General features: G+C 37.0%; 1 protein-coding gene across 1 annotated transcript in view; it reads right to left on the minus strand.

The window, feature by feature from the left end:
* Positions 1 to 2,196: 2,196 nt before the first annotated feature.
* The window catches only part of MTRF1 (mitochondrial translational release factor 1), a 37,593-nt gene continuing 23,857 nt past the window's right edge, over positions 2,197 to 15,932 (minus strand). Inside the window, exons 7-10 of the mRNA XM_012648710.1 lie at positions 14,365 to 14,482; positions 11,239 to 11,375; positions 8,137 to 8,235; positions 2,197 to 2,450 (exon numbers count right to left, since the gene is read on the minus strand). Of these exons, the coding sequence (XP_012504164.1) occupies positions 2,337 to 2,450; positions 8,137 to 8,235; positions 11,239 to 11,375; positions 14,365 to 14,482 (468 nt within the window). The 3' untranslated portion in view covers positions 2,197 to 2,336. The remainder of the gene's footprint in view (positions 2,451 to 8,136; positions 8,236 to 11,238; positions 11,376 to 14,364; positions 14,483 to 15,932) is intronic.

The following is a 15,932-nucleotide window of genomic DNA, read 5'->3' on the forward strand; positions in this document are numbered from 1 at the left end:
CAGTGTCATGTGGGAAATAAGGTAAGGGGATGCTATGGTTTGAATGTGTCCCCCAAATTTCATGTGTTGGAAATGTAATACCCAATTATCATATTTTGATGGTACTTAGAAGTGGGGCCTTTGGGAGGTATTTAGGATTAGATAAGGTCATCAGGATGGGGTCCCCATTATGGGACTGGTGCCTTTATAAGAGGAAGATCATAAACTGGTATCTGAAAATAAATAAATAAAAAAGAGGAGGAAGAGAGACCTGAGTGGGCATGCTTTTGCTGTCTTGCCACGTGATACCTTCTTCCGCCATGGTATGACGCAGTGAGAAGGCTCTCACCACATGCTAGTGCCATGACCTTGTACTTCCCAGCCTCCAGAATTGTAAGAAGTGAATTTCTTTTCATTATAAATTACCCAATTTCAGGTATCCTGTCATAGCAATAGAAAATGGATGAAGACAGGGGATTATCTAGAATTTAGAGACATCCAAATGCAATGTGTGAATCTTGGTTGCATCCTGGATTGAACAAAACTAGCAAAAATAGCTTAAAAAGATATTGGGGATAACTGAAGAAATTTTAATATATAATAGGTATTAGTTTGTATTATAGAACTGCTAATTTTATTAGGTGTGATAATAAAATTACAATTTTGTGGGAGAATGTCCTTATTCTCAGGAAATGCATGCTAAAATATTTTGGAGTACTGTCAAATTAAATATGCTAGAGGTCTGCAACTATTAAATGGTTCAACAACCACCACACGTGTGTGTGTGTGTGTGTGTGTGTGTGTGTGTGTGTGTGTGTGTACAGGGAGGAAAAATACCCAAATGTGGCAAAATGTTAACAATAGTTGAAACTAGAGTATGCAGTGTTCATTGAATTATTTCTTAAAAATTATTTTTAAAACACCTCTGTGTCCTTGAATATTTTCAAAATAAAAATTTGGGAAAACATTTCTCTCTCATCTCTACCTCCAAATAATTCCACTGGTCTTAAAACTCTAGCTAGTCTTTCTTGGCATGTAAGTTCCTCTCTAAGGAATGTCTAAATAATTATTCCACACTTTTTGACTCAAGAAACTTCTTTAGGGCTGGGCGCGGTGGCTCACGCCTGTAATCCTAGCACTCTGGGAGGCCGAGGTGGGCAGATTGTTTCAGCTCAGGAGTTTGAAACCAGCCTGAGCAAGAGCGAGACCCCGTCTCTACTAAAAATAGAAAGAAATTAATTGGACAACTAAAAATATATAGAAAAAATTAGCCGGGCATGGTGGCGCATGCCTGTAGTCCCAGCTACACGGGAGGCTGAGGCAGAAGGATCGCTTGAGCCCAGGAGTTTGAGGTTGCTGTGAGCTAGGCTGACGCCACGGCACTCACTCTAGTCAGGGCAACGGAGTGAGACTCTGTCTCAAAAAAAAAAAAAAAAAAAAAGAAGCTTCTTTAGAACAACTACTAAATACATCATGCCACTTTGTATTAGTTGGTGATTTATATGTTTAAATTCTCTTTAAGGTAAAGACTGGATTTTATATATCACTGCACAAAACCTGCAGCAGTGAATTACTCATATTATACCACATCTGTTGATGTTCATTAAGTTAAACCAATGAATAATAAGAAACAGAAGTCAAGGAGAGTGTATACTTTAAATATTGGCTTGTAGTTTATACAGTATAGAATTCAGCAATCAATGAGTTTTACAATCCGTATCCTAGATGCTAATTTTTGATTCAGTGTCTCATATTCTTCACAATTTTAATTAATTTTTTATTTGAAAGTTGAAATCTAAGTCCTAATTTTGACATGATTAACCATACTTTTGTCTTTAAATAAGTGGTTTTCAAGTTAAGTATGTATTAATAAATCACATATCACTTAATTTTATCGCATTTTCCGGAAGTAGAAAAAATATTTGAATTAATTCATAGATGGTTTATTTAATTTTATTATTTGTAGAGATGGAGACTCACTATGTTGCCTAGGCTGGTCTTGAACTCCTGGCTTCAAGTAATCTTCCCACTGTAGCCTCCCAAGGTGCAGGGATTATAGATGTGAACCATCACCCCCAGCCAATTCATAGATGGTTTTAAAAAAAGGCATATAAAGAGAACAAGTGACCTGTCCTCAATCACACAATCAATTCTTAATACTTTGTCTTTTCAATGATGCATGCTTATTTTCTACCTGATGAGTTGGAATGGGACTTTGATTCATTAAAAAATGTATTTGTAAGTACTATGTACTCATAGCTATACTTTATAAATATTCATAAAGATTTCCATGCTTCAGTCTGCTTCTTGATATAGGTCCATTTCATTTAACAAAATAATAAATAATAAATCAGCATTTATTTTGTTGATTTAAGGTTTTCATCCAAAAGTTCGACAATGGCTTCTTCATCTGCTGATTGGAGCAGTCTCTGAATTAGCTGTTCCAGGCATTTTTCACCACATAAAAATTCCTGGTAAAAGAGAGTTATTATGAAAATTATTAGAAATGAAGAAACAAAGAGTTACATGTATATTTATTTCATTTCTTTACAGTCACTATTTAATAGCAACAAAGAATTACTAATGTTCTACAATATAATGAAGACAATGGTTAACCTGAGAGGATTCCCAGTTTGTAGTGGCTTTTATGTAAAAAATAAATCTAAAAGAGCAAATGTAATTCTACTCTTTCTTAAATGGTTTAAGTTAGCATTTTGTTTTAACATCAATCTTCTGAGATTTGGATCTTTCCAACTACTCTGGAGACAACAAAACCAAGGATCTGAATCAACTTTAAAATCAACCATCTCCCTCTTTAAAATTCCGTTGCTTGGCTTTTATGACAACACCATTTTTGGTTCTCCAACCATCTCTGGGAAAATGTTTGCTGAATTCTTTCTCTTCCTGTATCCTAAAAAGGCAGCTTTTTACTTCCGTCCTGAAAATTCTACCCTTTTCACTCATATGATGTTAATTACCAAAAGGAAAAAAAGACTGAAATGTCTCAGTCTCTCAAGTATTTTGTTGCCACGTTAATGTGCATGTGGTTCCTTGCCAAATCCTCTGGATCTGGCTCAGAGGATGCCTTCCCAGACCATTCCAGCTCACCCTTCTCATGCCAACTCTCCAAATTTAGATCATTTAATTCGTAAGTGGTTTATGATAGTTTTTTTCTCTTTTTCTGTCTTTTTTTCTTTAGAGGTAGAGTCTCGCTCTGTCACCCAGGCTGGAGTGCAGTGATGTGATCACAGCTCACTATAACCTCGAACTCCTGAACTCAAGAGAGCCTTCAGCCTCAGCCTCCCAAGTAGCTACAACTACAGGCGTGCACCATCATGTGGCTAATTTTTTAATTTTTTTTTTTTGTAGAGACAGAGTCTCATTATGTTGCCCAGGCTGGTATCAAACAGTTTTTTTCTAAAGTTGGTTTTAAAATCTAGAAGTCCTGTGTAATAGAAAAAAATATTTTTGTTGAAATATCTAGGGGTGAAGTGTCTTGAGGTCTGCAACTTGCTTTCAAATGGTTCAACAGCAACACAGGTGTATAGAGAAAAAGAGGAGGTGGGAGAGAAAGAAAAAGCAAATATAGCAAAATGTTAACAATTGTCAGATCTAGCTATAGGCTGTATAGTGTTCATTGACCTAATCTTTAAACATTATGTAAGCTTGAAAAATTTCAAAATAAAAAATTGAGAAAAAAATTTCTCATGTTTACCTCTAAATAATTTCCATCAGGTGAAAATTGTTTCAGTTAGATGTCCCTGTAGTATTCCCTACAGTTCTCTGAAAAATGGCTAAAATAATGGCTTCAGATATTTTTCCTGTGTAATACAAATTCTGTATAGTAAAGTTGTTGGGATTAGTGAATTTGCATATTCCCGTATTTTAGAAATGCTTAAAGTTTAGACATTGGCTTAATGGAAATACTCTAATGTTGGCATCTGAACAGTTAAAGAACAATCTGAACAGTTAAAAGTTTTGATGTAGGTATGAACTAATTTTATATTTAGTCTTTCTTGAATGGTCTTAAAGTTGAACTTCAGGTAAGTGTACATATCTATCTCTCAAACTATAAGGGAAAGGATATGTCTTGATACCTCTGTATTCCCCAAAGCAACAGCATACAGTAAAATCTCAAATTCTAAAATTAAGCAGACAGCAAAAGCAGTATGATCTAATTTTAAAATTAAGATTTATACCTTTTTGAGCATAATATGAAATTGCTTACAAAATCTGTGTGGAGCTCAAATTATTACGGTATTGCCAAAGTGATTTCATCTTTGGAACTGATGTAAAAAGTTCTTAATGATAATCACAACACATTTAGAATTCATTTGGATTAATGACAGTGCTAGAGATAAAAAGATCAGAGATGAGTGAGTTCTGGTTCTTAACTTTCAGGAGCTAACAATCTAGTGGAATAGCTAGACAAATAAATAAGTAACTCAAAACAACACAATAAATCAAAAAATGAGAAGAAAGCAAGGGTTGTGAAGAGCATTACTTTTGACAGGACTATGGTATCAGGGAAAGATTCAGGAAAACTAGAAAAAAAATTGAATTAGATTTTTTTTTTTTTTTTGAGACAGAGTCTCACTTTGTTGCCTGGGCTAGAGTGAGTGCCGTGGCGTCAGCCTAGCTCACAGCAACCTCAAACTTCTGGGCTCAAGCAATCCTTCTGTCTCAGCCTCCCGAGTAGCTGGGACTATAGGCATGCGCCACCATGCCTGGCTAATTTTTTCTATATATATGTATTTTTAGTTGTCCAGATCATTTCTTTCTATTTTTTTAGTAGAGACGGGGGTCTCGCTCTTGCTCAGGCTGTCTCGAACTCCTGACCTTGAGCGATCCACCCATCTCAGCCTCCCAGAGTGCTAGGATTACAGGCGTGAGCCACTGTGCCCGGCCTGAATTAGATTTTAAAAAGAGAATAGTATTTTCCCAAATAGAAATGAGCAGAGCGCTTTAGTCAAAAGAATGAGTATTAAGAAAGGCAGGGAGGCTAGGCACAGTGGCTCATGCCTGTAATCCAAGCACTTTGGGAGGCTGAGGCAGGAGGATTGCTTGAGCCCAGGAATTTGAAGGAATTTGAAGTTACAGTGAGCTATGATGATACCACTGCACTCTAGCCAGGCAACAGAGTGAGACCCTGTTGCAAAAAAAAAAAAAAAAGAAAAGAAAGAAAGAAAGACAGGCAGGGAAAAAAAGTACATTTAAAGCTCTAAGGCAAGAGGAAATTTCCAATGTAACTGGAATATAGAGCAGGAGATAAGGCTGACGCTAAGAAATCTTCACAAAGACATTGAGAAATAGAATAAAAATGTGAAACAACAGAATAGATGGTAGTCTGTGCTTATGAGCTACATAAATAAAAATTTAAAGTTACCTACGGGGAAATCACAATAAGAATACCAGGTGATCTCACAGGACTCAAGGATAGGAATGTACAGGGCTGCCACCACCACCTTGGGAGTGAGATTGAGCCTCAGGAATAAATGAATATGTGGATGTATATCATCAGGATTCTTTCTGATCTTTTCTCATTTTTGCTTTTCTCAGTATATAAAAGCCTCATTATTCTCTCACTGAAGATTGCTTTCTCTCTATGGCTGAAAATGTGGCTTCTTAACTCTTTTTTTCTCTTTCTTTTTTTTAAAAACTCAATAGAATTTTACAGAATTAACTTCTTATAAGCTTTACATATTTCAGCTTTAGCTACCAAGAGAGAGAATGATCCTCTTCATCTCCGATTTTAAGATCCTGGGAAGGAACTCATTGTCTTGGGCTCATCTGATGTCCACTCCAAACCAGTTTTTGCCCTGGGTCAGTGTCATGATCATGTAAGAACATGGCAGCTCCATCAGGAACTAAGTGGATGGAGTAAAAAGCAGGGCAAGTTCTAGAATAAGGGAGGAGAACTGGGCAAAAAGTCCCATAGATGTTCACTTTCTTTCCTATGAGTATATACCCCTTCTATTTTGACAAATAGTTGTTGCCCTGGGATTAAGGTCTTTATCACATTTCCAGCCTCATCTGTAATGACTCCATTCCTATTCACTCTCACTAGTCTCTTTACTGTCTTCCATACCGATTTTAATGTTTGACTACAACTACATTTTTTCATGCTGTTTTCAAGGTTTTTCCTTTCACCAATATGGAATGTTTTCTTTCCAATAGGATGGTTAGTGATTATTAGAGCTCGCCAATATAATTTTCCTTATTATTTCTGAGTCTGGCATACTAGTGTAGTTAGTCATATATTAGTATTAGGCCAAAGTCAGGTATTTTATAACTATAAAAGCCAGTTATGGCCAGGCACGGTGGCTCACACCTGTAATCACAGCACTTGGGGAGACTGAGGCAGGAGGATCACTTTAGGCTAGGAGTTTAGACCAGACAGCCTTGGCAACATAGTGAGACCCCATCTCTTCAAAAAATAAGAAAAATTAGCCCCAGGCGTGATAGCACACACCTGTAGTCCCAGTTACTAGGAAGGCTGAGGCAGGAGGACTGCTTAAGTTAGACGCTGCAGCGAGCTGTTACTGCACCACTGCACTCTAGCCTAGAAGGCAGAGCTAGACCCTGTGTCTAAAAAAGCAAAATAAAACAAAAAAACCCCCCCAAAACCCAGTTACCTTGCCTCTGTTTCACAACTGAATACTATACTGTGTACCTACGTGCCCATCTAAAAGATATTACTTATCACTGGTCATAAGAATGTAGCTGTCTCCGGAAAAACTGTCACTGCTACCAGAAAAACAACTAAAAGAATATGGCTTAATTAGAACAATATGGCCAAACATGTTTGCTTAATACTGTGTGTTTCCTGAGGAAAGGGAAATTAGCAAATATTTTCTCCTTTTCGACACAGATAGTACATTCCTATGCAAGAGAGTCTTATACTGCTGAGGAGACAGAGGAAGTGGCATAAGATACACAGAAATTTATAAACATATTAAAAACACAGACATTTCCCTTGTAAAACCAGGACTTTATTTTGAGTATAGAATGGGAGAGTATCAAGTGAAAGAAGCCTGAGGCACCAAGAAAAAAGATCAGAACTTTCTGTTCTCTGCCTTTTCCACATAGTCCTTTATGGGAACCAGTTCACTTCCTCCTTCAGTGGCAGCAAAAGAGAAATTTTTCTGTGTTTCCTCATTAATGTACCCACTATACTTTTTGAAAATCAAATACATTAATGTCAGTGGTCCCGGCTAGATGGGATTTAGGTAGGTTAATGTTCAAACAATCTTGACAGGGTCTTTTCCCCAACAATATAATTGTAACACCTGAACCTAATGTACACATTGTGGTAGGCAGAATTCTAAGATGCCCTCTGGTAAACATATTTCATATAATCTCCTCCTGTAAATGCAGACAGAACCTATGAATATAATGGAGTATCACTCCAGTGCTTAGGTGATTAATCAGTTGACTTTTAAGGAACGTTATCTAGGTGGGCTTGACCTAATCAGGCGAGCCCTTTAAAGGCTGGAACCATTCCTGCAAGGAAAGATTCAAAGTGGGAGAGGGTATCTGGATGGAACCACACTGGAAGCAACTTCTGCAGCATTAAGGAGCTAAAGGCACATTCCAGCTGACTGCCAGCAAGGGAATTGGGGCTTCAGTCCTGCAATGCAAGGCAATGAAACTCTGATGACAACAACATGAGCTTGGAAGAGGAGCCTGAGCTCCGGAAGGACCATGAGCTCCAGAAAAGTATGCTACACCTTGATTTCAGCCTTGGGGGACACTGAGCAGATAACTGAGCTCAGCTGTGCCCAGATTTCTGACCTACAGAAATGATGAGATAATAAATGGGTATTATTTTAAGCTGCTAAATTTGTGGTAGTCTGTTACCCAGCAATAGAGAACTAATACATGTGTGCATATGTAAACTGAATATATATGTTAATACACTGTGACTACGTAACAAAGAATTTGGAATTTAAAAAGATAACTATTTCAAATAGGCATAAAGATAATTTTTCTTACCAGCAAACTAATAAAAATGTTTGCAAATTTTAGGATACCAACATAAAGTAGCTTAATGAATGATTTTAAAACACTTGGTAATATTTTAGATGTAACTCTCTAGAATTCGACTACACTTTCTTTGAAAATCAAAGGTACATAATGCATGCTCAGTAATATTACCTTAATACCACGAACTTCATACGCTATTCTGTGGTCAGTGACTCTGTCCTGTGTGAAATTGTATGTCCGAATTCTCTCTGACTGGGCTCTTGTTCCCACCTGTGCCATAACAAAAAGCAATCCATATTTTAGCTTTATAAATTATTACAGTGGAAAAATGACTTTTCTATTTTAACAGTTTAAATATTTTCTGAAAGTCACATATACAAAGTGAGAAGGAACAAGAATGGACAGAACATTTAAGACAACAGGTTTGTAGAGCTTAGTTATGGAATAAGAATGACTGTCTCTTTGATACTTCAAACTCCAAGTATTTAAAATCAAATCAATCATCTTTCCACCCCAATCAGTTCTTCCTCCTGGTTTCTACAGATGACACCACCATATGTTCCCTTTTATCCAAGCAGAAAACTCTGACATTCTGCAATGTAACAGACATTTCATGGGAGCTCACAACGCCAGGCTTTGACGTAGATGCTGGAGGAGAGACCACCTTCAATTCACTCCATTCTCTAACTGCCCATTTCCATTGGTTTTAAGAGTCTCTTATTATATCCTGCCCTTCCCATTTCTACTATCATTCAAGGGCTCATTACTTTCAATTACATTCCTGTAAAAATCTAACTAATCTTCCATTTTTTTGCTTATGTCATGCTACCCTGCTTAGACTTCCTAAAGCAAAGTTTTCTGATACATTTTCTTCTTTGGTTTCTTCTTGTCTACTAAGCAGACACAACTCAATTCGGTATTCAAGGGACTTCACAATGTGGCCAACCTTCCCAACATTATTTCTGAAAATTATGTGGACTTCATAACGCCACTTATTATACCATATCATTATTATGGGTGTGTGTGTTAACTCTGCTAAAACACCATCCCAGAGGATGCCCTTCCCTAACAGTCTCCTACCATCTCTGCCTTTCTGGTCCCAGCAATTGAAATACGTGCTCTTCCTCCTCTGAAACCACTTGCACTTGGAATGGTCTTCATGGCACACCACAGTTCGCCTCGTGCTACAGTTAGTTACTTGCTTTCTTCTTCGTCTGCTCATTTCCCCTACCTCCCCAACACATGATATACACCGTTCCTCTCTCAATCACTTCCACTTTTTAGGGGGAAAAAAAGACCTTTCTATAACTCATTTCCTTAAACCCTAGGGCAATCAATATGAAACTAAACTCCTGATCATCAGGACAATTTTTAAATTTTTTTTTTTTTTTTTTGAGACAGAGTCTCACTGTGTTGCCCGGGCTAGAGTGCCGTAGCGTCATCCTAGCTCACAGCAACCTCAAACTCCTGGGCTCAAGCGATCCTCCTGCCTCAGCCTCCTGGGTAGCTGGGACTACAGGCATGTGCCACCATGCCTGGCTAATTTTTTCTATGTATTTTTAGTTGTCCAATTAATTTCTTTCTAATTTTAGTAGAGACGGGGTCTCACTCTTGCTCAGGCTGGTCTCGAACTCCTGAGCTCAAACAATCCGCCCGCCTCGGCCTCCCAGAGAGCTAGGATTACAGGCGTGAGCCACCGCGCCTGGCCCATCAGGACAATTTTTAAAGATTATAGATTCCTAAGTCCAGACTCAGATATACTGAATCAGGGATTATGTTTTTTGAAAACAATCCCCAGGCCTTCCGTTCTGACAATCAGCCAAGTTTGGAAACTACTATCCCAAAGCACCATCCAGATCAATGACATCAGAATCTCCAGGGTTGGGGCAGGGGATCTACAAAGCTCTTTAGGTGATCAGAGGAGCCAGGGTTGAGAACCTGGCATAATACCTTCTGTATAGAAGCAATTGTACATACTGGTTGATGAAAAAGCTTATAAGCCTTAAATATCCCTACTAAAATGTTTAGGCAGGTGGACAAGTTATTCAAGAGGCAGGAAGGTCTTTTCTGGCTCCTCAAATCAGACTACTGAAGAATACACACATATAAAATTTGCACAAAGCCAACCCTGAATACTTATTTTAAAAATTACTATGTGGAATCTCTCTGGTGCCAGAATGTTAAATGGCAAGTAAATCCAAATGTCTTTAATTAATTTACATGTGGCAGGGTTTGCAGTATTTATGTTATCACTTACTGCCAAGAAGTAATGGTGTATAAATGAGCATTCCTATCAGCAAACGTACATAGACGCTGTTCCACAATCTGGGATCACCACACTTGATCTTAGCCAAAAGGCCAAGAAGCAATGGGGATTGCCACAAATAGAGTGTTAATATACTATTTATCTTGCCACTTTTACTATAATACTTGTAAGTTTGAATGTGGGTAAAGAAAGCTAGGAAGACAACAGTGTGAAAAGGCTAGGACACATCTAGATGAAAAGAATAAGTAAGGTTTATTCAATTCATTATCTTAAAAGGTCACAAAATCTTCCAAATTTAATTTACTATAGCACATCTATCTGCAAATAACACAAAAGCATAGTTATTTCTGAGTTCCACTTTCTGTTCCAACCTCTTTCAAAGACAGGCTTTACTTTTTATAGAATTTAAAATTATACAATACTTTGTTTACTTAAAACAGTAACATTGTTTCATTTTGCTTAGAATTTGTCTATTTATGTATTTGAATAAATATACATGTATATTATACAAAATTTAAAAAGTACACAGGGTATATAATGAAAAATAAATCTCCCTCTACCCCTTGTCCCCAGATACCATCAGTAGCAATCACTGGTCCCATTTTTTGCAGTGCCCTTTATATTACTATTTGATCCCACAAAGAGTTATAATAAAAGCATAGGTTTTTAATTTTAAAAATCTAAAAGCTCTTAATTTCCAAAGAATTGTCTTTTAAACTAATCTCCTGTTAAGACAGTAATGATATAAACACTGGAAGGAAACAACTGAGAAATAATTTTTAGTTTACACATCTTTCATTTACTCATTTGCAAACTGGCATGCCTAAGTTTAGCCATAATCCATCAGTCCTTATGCATTTAAGTTATTGCTTATTTACAAATGAGCACAAATGAGCATGGTTCTCTATGCTCATTTCCATTTGAGCGAAAACAAACACTTTATTTTCTACATACAATGTTGACTTTTTGCATAGAGTTACTAAATTATTACAGTAAATAAATCTTACCTGCAGTTTCCTAGCACTTTGTTGCTGACACTTGTCTTTCTCAATAATCTGCTGGTAGAGTCTAGCTCTCAACACACGCAAAGCTATTTCTTTATTTTTTATTTGTGATCGTTCTTGTTGGCATTCTACTACTAGCCCTGAAAAATAACAGGGATCAGAGGTAAATTGTAGCCTCCGTGGGCCAAATTAAAATAGAAGTGGGGAACATTTTAAAGGGGAGAGGTTAATCAGAAAGAGATCCCCAAAAATAAAAACATTTTAAATTTAGTACACTTCAGAAACTGTACCTGGGTTCTAATGGTAATAGCTACCGATGGCTTTTTAGGGTCTGATATGTAAACAAGATATTTCCAGTAAGACTGAGAGCAGTAGATGGTTATATATCCTTTCATTCCCCAAGCTCTGCCTTTCCCTCCTAGCTCATCTAGGGATTTCTGCAGCTCAACAAAGAGCAAACTACCACCACCTGCTATGTGGGGGTGCTGTTCCATTCTCTGTCCTACTCAAGAGGAACCCAACCTTTCCCTGAACTTTCAGTCATAAATACACACAGAGCTGAGGTTTTAAAAATACCTTTATATAAATAAATCAATAAAAAGAAACTACTCAAAGTCTTTAAAAGGAAGAGTCTATAGTGAATATGTTTCTGAGTTGTCCAGGTTCTAAATTTCTAAATTGTTCTGAGTTGTGTGAGTGAGAGGGGTTCCAGCTAATCAATACATCTAACCACACATGTTTTGGTTGGCCAACTTCTGGATTTCGGTGGGTTTGGCCCACCCTGTGGTCCAGTTCTTAGCCCAAATCTAGCCCTGAAATGGTCACTGTTGAGACTTCAGACTATGCTGTTCTTAACTTTGCACCTACCGCTTTGAAGGTTTGTGTCTAATCCTGAATTAGAAGGGAAAGGTATTTTCCTTTCTGAACCACAAAAACCCAAATCCAAAAACCAAAATCCATTAGCTTAGACCAGCTTCACTGATACAGTGGTAAATTTTCTATAAAATTCTAATCTCCAAACTGTGTTTTCTCGCTGTCTAAACAAGCAACAGTCTATACCTGCTAATGCTTTTAATAGGGCACCTAGGTGTCACCTCTATTAGTTTAAACTCACTTCTTGACTGCTTTCCTGCAGGCACATGGTTGTGCTAGGGGTGTCAACTTGCCTCCATCTTCCAGGCATTTGCCTGGAGCTCTCTTGAATTTGGTATCCTCTTTTCACTATCCAAAAGAATATGAAAATTTCCATGTGAAGATGACCAGACTTGCATGAGCTTTCCTCCACATACCTCTTCTTGTCAGCTGACTAATAATGATTGTTGCCTAAGCACCTGCACTATTCCTAGCTACTGGCTGAGGTCGGAACTTTTAGCTTAAAACTATTCCTTACCAGCTCAGTAATTCCTAACGGAATCACTTGATTATATAATTTAATATACTTTCTATAGAGGAGTATTTAATAAAAAGTACTCCCTTAAGAATAGAGAATTTGGGGGAGTGAGGTAGGTATACAGCATAATAGAAGAACTATTGAAATAAGAAAGTGCTGGGGTTGTTAAAGAACTATAAAAGGACTTTGGGAAAAATAACTTTTATTTGTGTTCTTTCAACACTATACAGGAAGATTCCAAAATCCTAGGTAACAATAGGCTTGTTGAAAGTGGGTATTTAATATACACTTGCTGACTACATAAATTATTAAAAGATTTGCAGTTATAAATAAAAATAAAAATACTGTCTTTCAATTCTAAAAAGTCCATTAAAAATATTTTAACACCTCTGGAATAGGAATGTGTCTTACAATCACTGGCATGTCATAGCTTAATCAGTAGAGCTTTTTTATTTCTTCATAGTAATAAAAGAGTGATGTATCTTTCAATTGATGGGCTTTTAGATCAGATAAAATAAGTTTTATATACACATATAAAATATATATATAAAATCAAAGGTTAAATAAAAATCCTTTAACCTTAAAAGTACAAACTGATGTAAAAGATTAAATCTGACTTGTAAGATTTAGGTGTTATCAATAATATATGATAATAAGGGAGGGAAGGTAGTATAACAATTACAGAGGCCCACTTTTATTCACCAGCTGGTAACTAACTAAAAAGCCTGCCTTAAAGCACAAAAGACTCATTTGTCTTCATCACTATTTTGATAAGTTTTGCCAAAAAAAGTAATTTTTCCCTGTATAAACATTTAACCATACCCCTACGTGTAACTCTTCCAGTGGTAGAAAATGGAGTTCTCTAGAAGCACTAGGCTAGAAAAAATGTGATTCTTCAGAGTACATGGCATTGAGAGTATGGAGAAATGACCTACAGTTCTCACTTTGATATCTAGCAGGGACACAGTTCCCATTCTCAGGGTCTTGGTATGGAAGAAAGGATAGAAGAAATGGAAGAAAGGCTGAGTTTTCCCTGAAGTAGATGCTGAAATCATGGCCAACCTTGAAATATAAAGTAGACTCAAGAAATCACTGTTCATAACTACAAGGATTCGTAAGATTGAGTTAGTAGGTCTTGATATGCCTGGCCTAAGGGGAAGGCTGGAAGATGAGCCAGGAGGCCTCTTTAAAATCAAAGAACTAGATCTAAGTGGCTAAAAAATAATTTGGGCCAAGGTAAGTTTGGCAACACAATGATAAGTCACTTTTTTTCTCTTTAATTTTTAGTTGACATATAATAATTGTACATATTTATGGGATACAGAATGATATTTTATACATGCATACAATAAGGAATGATCAAATCATTGATGCAGCAGAGCCTAATGGAGTTAGCAGTCAATCTACACAGTGACAAAAGATCCATAGCACTGGCATGTCTTCTGTTTCACTTGTACTTAGGCTGGGGCATCTCTGGTTGCTCACCCCTGTCTAGCATACTTGGGAAACTTCTCTGCATAGGTCTGCTCATTGTCTGCATCCTTTAAGAGAGGTACCTTTTCCAAACAGAAGGGGAATATGAACACAACAGGGATCTCTGATCCACAACCCCAATGACATCTTAAAAGGGTTGTGCAAGGAACCAGACACTAACGTAGGACTATTTCCTTCAAAATGCTGAATGGTTTTATAAGATGGGAAAAAAGATCAAAAGTGCAAAGGCCAAGGGACTTGCTTACCTGTGGGGATATGGACAAGTCTGACAGCACTATCTGTTGTGTTAACATGCTGCCCTCCTGCTCCTTTGGCTCGAAATGTATCTATACGTAAATCCCTGGGGTCCAATTTCACATCTACCTAGAAAAAAAGGCATAGCATAATTCTACACTCCATGAATACTAAGTCTATTCCAAAATTTTTCAAATAAACTGTACTGTTTTGTGTTAAATAAGTTCTAGCCATTAGACTAAGAGGAGAAATAATTACACCAAAGAAAGAACCATAAACTCCCTATTCTAATAGGATACTATTTTTTAACAGACTTAGTATGTTATGAGATCACTGAGTTATATAATCTTTTAAAAGTTTCATCATCCATTATCCCACAGTTACATAAAATAGAATATACAAAATATATATAAAATACATATACATGTCCTATTAATATATTGAGTCTCATTATTCCTGGAATTCCTATTTGCCAATTTGCCTAGTCACTAAGATTTATTTGTGTCCTCAAATCAATACCTGCAACACTTTTACAGTGATTTGCAGACACGTGCAGGGTAGTGAAAAATTTGAGTTGCTTTACATTTGCACATTCCCAGCTGAAGTAGGACAAGGTGACACTCTGCCTTCTTTTCTCAGCTCTCCTACAGAGAACACACACACATGGATTTAGCTAATACTGAAATACTGAACCACTGCTCTTAATACTGATTTAGCAAATAATGAACCATTGCTCCTAGGTGGTTCAGTATTCACTAAATTAGTGTTTGCTGCAACTTTATAACTACTGTGAATATTGAAAATCAACTCAATTTGTGTATTTATTAGTGCATTGAAAGGTAACCTCCAAAAAGGTATGTTCATGTTCTAACTCCTGGAACTTTATTAGGAAAAAGGGTCTTTGTACATGTAATTGAGTTGAGATTATTCTGGATTATCCAGGTGGGCCCTAAATCAAATGACAAGTGTCCTTATAATCAATAACTAGAGAAGAGAGATGAGAAGACCATGTGAATTTGAAGGCAGAGACTTGAGTTGTATAGCTTCAAGCCAAGGAACACCTGGAGCTACCAGAAGCTGGAATATGCAAGGGAGGATTGTCCCCCAAAGGCTTCAGAGGGAGCATGACCACACTGACACCTTGATTTTGAACTTTTGGCCTCTAAAACTGTGAGAGAATAAATTATTGTTGTTTTAAGCCACCAAGTTTATGGTAATTTGTTACAGCAGCCTTCAGAAACTAATACACACACACACACACAAACACACACATAAAAAAACAAATAGTTACCAAATATGCTGTTTTTGACGGCAGATCTAACATTTTGTTCCATATTTGTCATTTATTAGTATGAATGACAGATAGCAAGTGTGACTTTTCTTTCAAAAGTACACTAATAACAGGGTCAAGTTGGAATCTAATATAGTACTTGGTTGTTCTTTTGTATATTTCCTCTAAAACAAGTACTATACAGTGAAGAAAAAGATTATAGGCCGGGCGCGGTGGCTCACGCCTGTAATCCTAGCTCTCTGGGAGGCCGAGGCGGGCGGATTGTTTGAGCTCAGGAGTTCGAAATCA

The sequence above is a fragment of the Propithecus coquereli genome, unplaced genomic scaffold, assembly GCF_000956105.1.
Source record: "Propithecus coquereli isolate 6110/MARCELLA unplaced genomic scaffold, Pcoq_1.0 Scaffold11, whole genome shotgun sequence".
Lineage (NCBI taxonomy): Eukaryota > Metazoa > Chordata > Mammalia > Primates > Indriidae > Propithecus > Propithecus coquereli.